General features: G+C 44.0%; 1 protein-coding gene across 2 annotated transcripts; it reads left to right on the top strand.

Annotated features, from left to right (window-relative positions):
- Positions 1 to 3: 3 nt before the first annotated feature.
- GPR15 (G protein-coupled receptor 15) lies at positions 4 to 2447 on the top strand. Of its 2 annotated transcripts, XM_048936413.1 has the most exons (2): positions 4 to 1438; positions 1635 to 2447. In XM_048936413.1, the coding sequence occupies exons 1-2, from the start codon at positions 560 to 562 to the stop codon at positions 1737 to 1739; spliced, it is 984 nt and encodes a 327-aa protein (XP_048792370.1). In that variant the 5' UTR covers positions 4 to 559; the 3' UTR covers positions 1740 to 2447. The 2 variants fall into 2 exon arrangements, with proteins under 2 accessions (XP_048792370.1, XP_048792363.1); XM_048936406.1 differs by having other exon boundaries at positions 4 to 2447.
- The last annotated feature ends 8897 nt before the right edge of the window (positions 2448 to 11344 follow it).

An 11344-nucleotide genomic window follows, 5' to 3' on the forward strand; every position in this document is an offset into this window, starting at 1 on the left:
GAGACCACAGTTTTAAATATTTTTGCCTAAGCACATTCATATGACAGAATTACAGAGAACAATCATAAATGAATAAAGAAAATATAAATGCCTCCAAGCCTCAGAAAAGCTGAGCTTGCAAAGAAAGATAAAGAAAGTAGAGCCCAAATTCACCACTCCCTGATTTCTTCTGAGATGGTATAATCTCTAACCTGCAGACAAGTAATATCCTGTCCTAAAAATTTAAAACTTCAGAATCTTGAAAACAACTTTCCTTCCCCCAAAATAAAAGCAAAACCCAAACCCAGATTGCTTCTACAAGCAAATATAAAATACAGATAAAATCAGATCTAACTTTAAAAAAGCAGCAGCTCCTTGTTCTGAAGATGGGGTTTTGACTAATCAGAGATGCTCATCGCTTGTCTGTTTCCTACACGATTGGCTAAAAGGGTAAGAATTACACCCCAAAACCACTTTTCTCCTCCTCCCCCACTCCTCCCCCCTTACATGTTAGCATGTTTTTAAAGAAGACCACGAGGGGAAGGGAAGAGGGGAGCTCAGAGCCTTCATCAGCCTCAAGATGAGGACAGCTGGGCCAGAAACAGATCTCATTCAGCTTTCGCCTGTGACTACGGTCACTTTCAACTATGATGACTACTACTACGAGGACAGCTGCCAGTACGAGCAGCTACAGCATATGACTGCTTTCCTCCCTGTCCTGCCTGTCCTGTATGCTGCCGTGTTCTTGGTGGGCATTCTTGGCAACTCCATCCTGATCGTAGCCTTAGTCTTCAAGCGACGGGTCCAGAGGCTGATTGACGTCTTCATCATTAACCTTGCTGCTTCAGACTTCATCTTCCTCATCACGCTGCCATTCTGGGTGGACAAGGAGGCATCAGATGGGATATGGAGGGTAGGATCTTTCCTCTGTAAAGCTAGTTCTTACATCATCTCAGTCAACATGTACTGCAGCATCCTCCTCCTCACTTGTATGAGTGCAGACCGGTACCTTGCCATCATGTATCCCTCCATTGCTAGAAGGGTCCGAACCAGATCCTATTCCAGTGGCCTTTGCTTCTGTGTCTGGCTGTTATCCTGCTGCTTAGGGATACCAACCCTTTTGTCCAGAGAACTGAATGAGCGCTACGGCAAGATGTACTGCACAGACAAAGACGTGACAGAATCCAAACAGATCACATCACTGATGATTTTAATCCTGGCCTTCTTCTTCCCGCTGTTGAGCATTCTGACCTTCTACTGCTCCATCACAAAGAGACTCTGTGTCCATTACCAGAGATCTGGGAAACACGATAAGAAGCTGAGAAAATCTATCAAGATCGTCTTCATTGTGGTGGCTGCTTTTGTCATCTCTTGGGTGCCCTTCAACCTCTTCAAGCTTATGGCCATCCTGTTGGGACTGCAGAAGCTGCCTGACTGTTTCCTTGACACGGTTGCTCAGGTGGGCATGACGGTGAGCAGCCCCTTTGCCTTTGCCAACAGTTGTGCCAACCCTTTCATTTACTACTGCTTTGACAATTACATCCGCAGAGCCATGCTCAGGTGCCTGTGTCCGTGGGTGAAAGCCAGCAGCGGCAGCACCATCTCCGACACCTTGGACACTCGCCTGAGCCACTCCTTATCCAATTTCATTGCAGGGGAGTACACTGCAAGGAAGAGGAAGCGCTCCGTGTCCCTCTGACTGGGAGCCAGGACCACGGAGGAAGGGACCTCTCTTTCCAAAGGTGGCAGGGAAAGAATAAAGCAAGAAAAGGGGCAAAAAAGAAATAAGTGGCAGAAGCAGAGCTGCAACTGTAGTGCAGCCAGCACTTCAGGCTGGTGGTACAGCACTTCCCTTTAAACACAGGTATATTGAATAGGAAACTTTAACCACAGAGCTACAGTTCACAGAGATCACTGTGTCACTGCACAGCACAAGCCTGAAACTGCTGTGCTGAGAGACATCCACCTAGGCTGCTGCTGGAACTGCAGCCTGGGTGCTACCAGCTGACAGCAAAGTCAGGCCATCAGCCAAAGCTGCCCCCAAGCAATCTTTGAACTTAAACACGTAGGTTTTCATTCTGCTCAGAGCAAGACAAAGCAACAGAAGTACTTCTCTCTGGTTCCTAGCTTACTTGCAAAAATACTGCAATGTCCTGTAAAAAAAACCCTGATGAATTCTCCTTTTTTTGGAGGTTTTCTGTATTTAGAAATGCAATGTTTTAATGAATTTGTGTTACTTGCTCTTGTAACTTGAGTCTTGTGCATTTTTCTTGAAGTTTCAGCTTCTTGATTAAGAGATTAAATATGTTTTAATCAAAGGAATTCAAGTCAGTTACTAGACCCTGTGGTTTCCAAAAGCAAAAAAAAAAAAAGACAGCTTGAAGGCAGAGAAACCAGAAGACAAGCAAAAGAAACTGCATTTAAACCTTTTGTTAACAGCAAACAACCAAAAAAAAAAAAGAAAATAAGAGAACACCTTCGCACTTTTTAAGATGGTTTGGGGGGTTGTGACACAATTTCTGGTTGCTTGGCTTGTCTAATGCTACAACATTCTGGGTCATTCAAAGTGTACATTTGCTTTCTTTAGGTGCAATCACTTCATGTTAAGATGCAAGCAAAGTCGAATGCAAACATGCCTGAAAAGCAAAATGAGCCAAAGTTTCACTAATGTTTGACTGAAACAGAGAATGCTGAGAAACCTTGGGTGCAGGAGCACTCACAGAAAAGGAATTCTGTGAGAAAAGTAAAACTGTTTAAGTTCATTGGTGGAGTTAAGCTCCATAAATAATGAATAATATTTAAAGCTCTGTGAAATTGCCTCCTCCCTATCCATCAATCTCTGGGAAATGTAGAAATCTTACATTTCATATACTGTAGAGGAGATACCACTAGCCCAACTGGTGTTAACTCTGACAGTAAATGGGATGGGGAAACAGAGAAAGCTCCCTATTTTTAACAGCTATAATACCTCTTCGAATTACAAACTGAACAAATAAGGAGTTAAGCAGCTCATTAGAAAACTGGTGCGAGACTTCTGCTTCTAAATGCTAATGATAGAAATGTGTGCTTAAAAGGAAAAAACCAGAGTGCAATGTTTTAAGGTGCCCAGTTGAAATAAGCATTAGACTTGTAACAGTGCTGACACCTCGGGTTGCAACATCTCAGATTCTGTTGTGCCTTTTGTAAAATGTTTAGCTTAATATATATTACTGCTTGTCATATTGTAATAAAACAATACCATAAAGCATCCAGATTGTGTTACGTGATAGAGTAAAAAAAACTGTTAGAAAACGTCCTTCTGCATTTCCTGATTTTTCAAGATTTCTATTTCTCTTTTTTTGCATTTAGCCCTTAAAGCTTTTGAACGAGCTTGCATAAAACCCACAAAAGACCTTGACTTCAGTGGCAGAAGTCATCACAATGTGATAAAATAACATATGTGGAAACAAATCTTGAACTGCAGTAAGTAAAAGATCTTTAATGATACTCACAGGCCTGTAAGATCTGATAAGATAAGAATGTGTAAAATCACATTCAGCTCTGCCAATGAGAAAGAAAAAAGCTCAGCAAATATATATCTTCAGGTCTACTTTTTAACAATAAGATGGTACTTCCACACAATGCTATAGAGTGAACCCCTCCCCATTTTACCAGGCAGAAGTTTGAAGCTAAAACTACTGTCTCAATTGGCTCCTCCCAACAATCCATTTTATTCCCTCTACTTTACTATTACGTAATGAGTGGCTTATTTTTTTGTAATTGTTAGAAAGGAAGAAAAGGAAGAAAAGAAAGAGAAGAAAGAGAGGAAGAAAGGAAGAAAAGAAAGAAAAGAAAGAAAAGAAAGAAAAGGAAGAAAAGGAAGAAAAGGAAGAAAAGGAAGAAAGGAAGAAAGGAAGAAAGGAAGAAAGGAAGAAAGAAGGAAAGAAGGAAAGAAAGAAGGAAAGAAAGAAGAAAAGAAAGAAAGAGAAAAATCTGTGAGTTGCATTTCAAATACTTTGTGATCCTTATTACTGAAAAAAATCACTCTCTTGTTTTTGAAGAGTGTTTCCTCAGTAAATCAGACTCAAGTTTCCATACTAGCCCCGGGGAAAAAAATAAAAGCCAAATTAACTTGCTGCATATTGCAAAGCTTGAAGAAAATCACCACAGCAAATGTTTCATACAAAGGAAAAATAGTATAAAGGAAGCAACTAATTAAACTAAGCAATGTAACAGACTGTGTGTTTCATCCATACTAAAAGAGCCTGATGACTGCAGAGTCCTTCACGGTGCGTTATGGAAGTGATGCAATTCTAACATGCCACTTGCCTTGCTAAGTAATTTGGACTTCTTAAAGTAAATCTGAGATAACTACATCTAGCAAATGTAGATTTTGTTCGTCTTTTTTTGTCTGTTTTTATCTAGGTTTTCTGTTCATTGTCATGAAAATGGAGCAAGCATTACTAGAAAAACTGTCTGCAGATCTGTGTGGGAACATGTACATCTGCCTATCCCACAAAGCTTTTCATGATTTCAGAGATATTTTTGTAGTGCCTTGGAATGAAATCAAGACCTTTGAGGTTTTGCATGAAAACAACTACAAACAAAATAAACAATCTAGAGGTTAGTGCTCTTTCCTGAGATGTACACAATTAAAGTTCAAGTGCTTCTATTCTTGATATAAGATATATACCTAGTCAGATGGACCTGTTGGTCTCCGTTCTAGCTTCAATGAATCAGCATTCAATGAATTTTGTATCTTAACACAAAGGAAAATTGTATCCAGAAACAATGTCTGTTTAAAAGGGCAAGGAATTTAAGCAGCCTTCATCTCAGCAGTAGATGTGCCAACATGAACCGCTGCACAAAGACACTGATACATCCAAAAAAATGTGCTGATTGCTGCACAGGAACTGTAAGCTCATTGAGAAAAGGAGTTTTTATGAGTGTTAGTGAAGTGTGTAGGACAAAGATGCCAGCTCATGAATGGGGCCACTTACATGCATTTTCAGGAGTTACATATTGCTGGAATATCAATTTGTTATCCTTGGATGATTATTTATAATCATGAGGTCAACAGAGATTTGTGAGTAGATCTGCAGGCAGTCAACACAAATCATTACGTGCTCCAAAATTTCTAACTGAAAAATGATTTCAGCTCTTCCCATCTTTAAAAGGTTTCACCCAGTTAAGGACCTTATTAGATAAAGGCCTGGCAAATGAAGAACAGGAAGAAGTTACCACAAATGGCTTAAAGCCAGTTTTACAAGGGCAAATAGATCTACACAGACATGTTACCAAATATGTTAGCATTCTGCATGCAGTCAAAGAAACCATTCACAGGAATGAGGAAAGAGCTATCTAAATTGATGATCAGTGGAAACATGCACTGACAATGTATTATGGACTCACATAATTGCTGTGTTACCTAATGTCACCTACAGGGGTTGCTCTGTAAGACCATGAACAGCCCATATGACCTAATACAACATTTTAATATTTTACCATAAAACCTGCAATCAGTGCATTCTAGGTTTCAGTAACAACCCTGTTACTGAAAGCACCTGCACAGTTTCCAGATATGGATCTTCAGCATCCTGCTGGAGTCCTGCTGCAAGTGACAGGAAATTTAGGAGAGCCCTCTAAAGCAACTGAGTACTCTATGCTCAGAAAAAAAAAAACAGAGGGAATCTGGCCCCAAACAAGTGGGTGTCTAAGACGGGAGTTAATAATAAAGTAAAAGAGCATAAAATATGGGAGATGAGAAAGTGGACTGTGGGTACCAACAGCCTTCAAGAACAGCCTTCCACACATTACTCAGTAGAGAAGCCTTAGCAAAAGTCAGGCTGGTTGAGTTGATATTTATTTTAAAATATGAATGGAAAGGTATGTTTTCTTTTCCAAATTTACCGCTTCTGCATTTTTGTAACAAATTACAGCAGCTTTGGAAGTAAAGGCTACATGTTATGATTGAGAGCACGCAACATTACCAGTATCAGTCATCTGCATTACAACCAAAATACATCCTTTCAAACTTCAAAACAGTTTCCTTATTAGTAAGAGATTGTATTCTTAGTCAGAAGCTCCCACTATGTCTAGTTAGTGAACTTACTTCCCCCCCACTGCTTGCTTGTCACATTTTCTAAAGCTCATGGAATCCTACAAGAGGCATTCCAATAACAGATCTCAGAAGAGACCGATGATTCTCCAGAATTTTGGACTGCATTTTGCTGCTTTGTGCACTGGAGTAGGGCACAGGGTAAGTAAGGCAGGAATCTGTGTTCAAAGAAAATGCTTCCCACAAAGCGATAGTGACTTCTGAGGCTTTCATTTGAGGATGTCTAGCTTCAGATCCTCTGCAAAGCAATGATTTTCAGTACGCACTGAGTACCCACAGCTGCCACTTGAAGGATGCCCTTTCTTTTACCCTCAGTTTGAGGCAAAGCAAATCAGATTGTGAAACTGTGTGGCACTTTGCTCAGAGAACGAAACTTAGACAGCAGTTTTAAAATCGGTACGCAAAATGACCAGAAAGAGCTAAAATGCAAAGAGCATCTTTTCCACTGAGGAAGCACATGTATAAATATTTAACTTATATAGCAGCATGCACCTGACGTGACCACTCTCTTGACTTCTCCATGTGCTGCCTAAACACCTGCATGACCACACACCCTGAGCCATCACCACCCATTTCCCCTGTAACCTACTCCTCACCCTCCCTCCCCTGGGAACCACAGAAACACTTACCCACGCCTCACACACAGCAAAACAGTTACACCACAAAAAAAGAAACAGAAAAAAATCATTAACAAAAAGAAAAGCAGAGGGAAGGGAAGGAAAAAGGGAAGGGAAGCAGGAATGAAATTTGCTATAAGAAGATGCCCATGAGAAACTAAGCTGCATATAAGAGGACATGTCAGAACAGAGCCCCTGCACAGAAAAGGGAAAAGATTTAGCATGAGGAAGGTAAAGAATAAAGCTGCAATAACCCTTATAATACAACAGTATCCAGGGCCCAAGCTTTGACAGAGTGAAGTGATGGTGACGCGGCACACTCACATTTGTGCAGTTGCTTCAGAAATCCTTGCTGAAAGGTGATGGAACCCTCCCACTATTCTAATTTTTAAGACCTTGTGCAACTTGACTAACGATGCTTATATGTCCCTACCTCCACTGCCACCTAAATAAATGTCAATGAAAGTTGGTGGGGAAACTCCCTTTTTCACTGAAATCATCCGGAGTTTTGTATGGCTAACTTCAGAATAGCCGAGGTTTGGCTGAGTGATAAGACTGAAAGCCTGACTCCACAGACTACGCAAACTTAGCAGAGATCTCAGCAGGATCAGCATGCCCTCTTTCAGAGTTCATGCGAGTGATTCATCTCCAGACAGTCCAAGGACCCACAAAGCTCCTAAAACTACATGGTCCTAAAGATCCATATAGATAAGAGCATCTCAGTAGATGCTCCCTGCTGTACTGCCGGACTTCCTGAGACCATCAGGGGCACCTTCCTTAAATTGCCTTTCAGCTGCTTGGGTAAGACATAGGGCAACATCATGGCATTTAGGCATGATTTAGCTCTCTGCTGAGGTATGTATACTGTAGGCACCCAAAATCAGCTCAGGTTTCCAAGCTGTCATGTGGCTACCACAGCTCTGGTAGCACCAAAGCCAGTGCATTACACAGAGAAACACCTTTGGTCCGTGCGTTTGCTTCATGTGTTTCAAGGCTGAGTCTCCTTTCTTGTGATGTCCTGGGACAGTGCTCACTTCAGCCAGACTTGAAAGCCAGAGATGGAGAGTGAAGCTAAGCAGCTTAAAAAAAAAAAACCGAACACTAAAATCTGTATTTGCCATAAGACTTGATAGGAAAGCGTGTACCCTAAATCGGGTCTTGTGAAAAGGTCCAGGGGAAGTGAAAAAGGAAGACTACAATAAAAACAGGATTTCCAAAACACTGCACATAGAGAACAAGGACCAAAGTATACATTTTCAATCTTATAATTAAACTAAAACAGCAACAGCAAGCGGCTACCCATTCATCTTGCTCGGAATCCAGCCTCTGTACGGCACTGCATACAGTTTTATGAGATCGAAACCAAAGCATGGCCTCCTGCCCCACAGTGGGTAGGGTTTGTTTAGTGTGTGAGACGCAGGTGGAGCAGAGGTGACAGATGTGGAGAAGGGCTCTTGTCGGCTGACAGAACAACACATGACACATGGCCTTCCTTTTATTTTAACTGTGCACTCTGACTCATGCTTTAAGGCAAGTGGCATTACCAGTGCAGCACAGCCAGAGGGGACCTCAGGGAGTCATTTCTATCACCAGCAAATACATGTCAACTATCTTTGACATGTATCTGTCAAAAAACATAAGCGTAGGCCATCATTTCTCCTCAGAAATTCCATTAAATGTATCAAAAATCATGAGCTCCTGTACAAATCTGTTGGGAGGATTCCTTTCACTGCTCTTCAACTCAATGGTTTACCCCTCAGCCACATGTTGCTTTCTTTGCAAACAGGAGAGGAAAGAAATCTTCTTTCAAAAAGCAAGCTGGTGGGCTCTGAGGCCCTACCAACCTGCCAGCTCACTGTGTTACGCCAGCTCTGTCATTTACACCACAGCAATAAACCAAAAACCCCATGCACCCTGTAGAGTAGGACAGTACTTTGAAACTGCAGCCTAGCAGAAGCAGAACAGCCTGATAAGTAGGGACAAGAGAAGAAAATTTATTTCCAAGTGACAATGTTCTTAGAAAAATGACTGGAATTAGATGAAGGACTACTTTGGATGGAGAACTGCTTCTCAGTACATACTGCAGTGTCAGATATTATGTGTGAGTGTTGATTTTATGTAGTAGATTTTTGTTTTTCTGAGGTATTGGACTATTACTTGGGAGAATGGGTAAAAAATGAAACTAGCACTCTCTCCTGCCAGCAGCACCTACCAGAGTTGTTTTTTACATAATATAGCTTCTTTTGGGTCAACTTTATAACACTAAAGGCTCCTTTTCAATCTAAAATTACTGCAAGTTTTACCTGCCAAAAAAAGAGTAAACGAGCTGTTTGCAGTGCTAAAACAATGATATACGTACATAGCTCCAGCAATTTTTGACATCCAAAAAGGAGAAATACAAGAGACTTCCCACAGCGGCACTGAACAAGGCAGCTCAGAAGCTATAAGCATGGGAACCTTAAAGTCGTGAACACAACTACAGTAGCGGTTTAACCAAAGAAAGAAAAAAAAGAAAGAAAGCATTGAGCTAAGAATATGAGTGACCTCAAACTATTAAGAAGACTTCACTTTTTTATTCATTTTACAAAACAAGAACTTTGCATTCTGCTATCTGTAGCTGAAAACAGCCGGATCCTGCAGGTCACGACACCATGCTGGTTGCCTTCCGCCTGACCAGACTCCCCCTGCATGCCATTTTGTATACACCGTGGGGCGAAGACAACCGAGGATCCCAATGTTGCTGCCCAACAAGCAATGTTCCACCAGCAGACACTGCTGTTCACAACTCGCTGGGTCTCTTGAGAGCAGGGAGAGTGTTGCAGTTAGAGCAAAAGTAAACCAACCCCTTAGTTTGCAAAGGTTGAGGTGCTTTAGTCTCCTCGGTGTCTCAAGCAGCCCCAAAAGCAATATCTGAACCAGGATGCTACTGCAAACCAGGAGACAAGAAATGGTGAAAATAAAAGATCTGAACTGTTGGCTGGCACACACCACAGCTACACCAGTACGTGTTCATGCTGCTGTAGTCGGTGCTGCTTAAAGTTGACAAGAAGTTCTCTACAGAATCATTTTCAGAGATGCATCCGGAGCAGCTTTTGTGAGATGTTGCCAGCCCTGATGCTGTGATGGCGTGTGTGACACCAGGATGCGTTATGAAGCCATTTTGAACAGAGCTGCCATCAGACCCCCTCCGTTGGACTCAGTGATCTTTGTGGGTCCCTTCGTTTTCTGATTTTATGATTGTAACGCGGTTAGTTTGCACTCCCAGCTGCTAACACTGTAATTTTCTAAGTTTGAAGTAGCAAAACTAGAAATGCTTTTATAATTGTAGAATCACGGCATGGTTGGGTTGCAAGGGACCTCAGAGGCAATCCCCTGCTATGGGCAGGGGCTGCCACCCACCAGCTCAGGCTGCCCAGGGCCCCATCTAACCTGGCCTTGTACACCTCTAGGGATGGGGCACCCCACAGCTTCTCTGGGCACCCTGTGCCAGCACCTAAGCTTTCTTAAGTCACCTAGCCCCACGTCCCCCAAAACCCAGGCGTAAAGCGGGATTCTGCAGGGTGGGACGGCACCCGTCAGACCACAGGGCGCTGCGCAGCCCTCACCGCCCAGAAAGAGGCTCTCCCGCCCTACCAGCACACACGCCAATCGACAAGAGAGCCCAAGGCGAAAAACCGACGTTCGGCGGGGCACGGAAGCGGCCTCCCTGCCCACCCCACCCAGCACCACCCGGGCCACAGCTCCCCTCCATTCAGTCCATCAAGCGACCCCGGACCATCCCCGTCGCAGCTTTCCAAAACCCAGCACTCTATACATCAAGAAAGCGTAGCCGCCCGTCCGACCTCCCCAGCCCTACCTGGCCGGCCGGGCCGCTCCCGCCGCCGCCCCGCTCCGCCGAGGGTATGAGCGCGCCGGGACCGAGCGCAGGCCCAGGGGCGGCAGCAGCCTCGCGTGCGAAGCACACGCGGCGGCGGTACCGCTTTGAGTCACGGCGGCCGCGGCGGCGGGGGAGCGCGGGCTGCGGGCGAAAGAGAGAGCGGCGCTGAGTGATCTCTGGCAGCCGCCGGCCGGCGCGTGGCACGCAACGGCACCGGAGCCCTGAAGGCTTACGGTGTAGTTACCAGCTGGAAATTATACGTGATGTGCGGGACTTTTTCCCCACTCAGTTGTCGTGGCAGCTTCCTGCGATCAGAACGCGTCGTGCTTGCAGGGGAGAAGTGTCTCGCCGTGAGGGCGGGGAGGCGCTGGGACAGATCTCCAAGGTAGCCACGGATGCCGGATTCCAGGGCGCCCTCAAGGCCAGGCTGTACGGGGTGCAAGTCGCTCAGCGTCATGGACGAGATGAGCAGGGACCTGCAATCCAGCCCCACGGCAGAGTAGTTGAGTTGGGTGATCTGTAAGGGCACTGCCAGACCACTCTGGGACCTAATTTGTTGCTGCCAAAGGACTTGTGCCATTGCCCAGCCTTCCCAGCACAGTCACCCAGCACAACACAGAATCACAGAATCATATAATAGCTTGGAAGGGACCTTAAAGCCCATCTGGTTCCAACCTTCTTCCATGGGCAGGGTTGCCACCCACCAGATCAGGCTGCCCTTCTTTGCATATAGCTTTTCCAAGTATTTACCAGTTAAAGGGAACTAGGATATGT

Source organism: Lagopus muta, chromosome 1 (genome assembly GCF_023343835.1).
Source record: "Lagopus muta isolate bLagMut1 chromosome 1, bLagMut1 primary, whole genome shotgun sequence".
In the NCBI taxonomy this organism is placed as follows: domain Eukaryota; kingdom Metazoa; phylum Chordata; class Aves; order Galliformes; family Phasianidae; genus Lagopus; species Lagopus muta.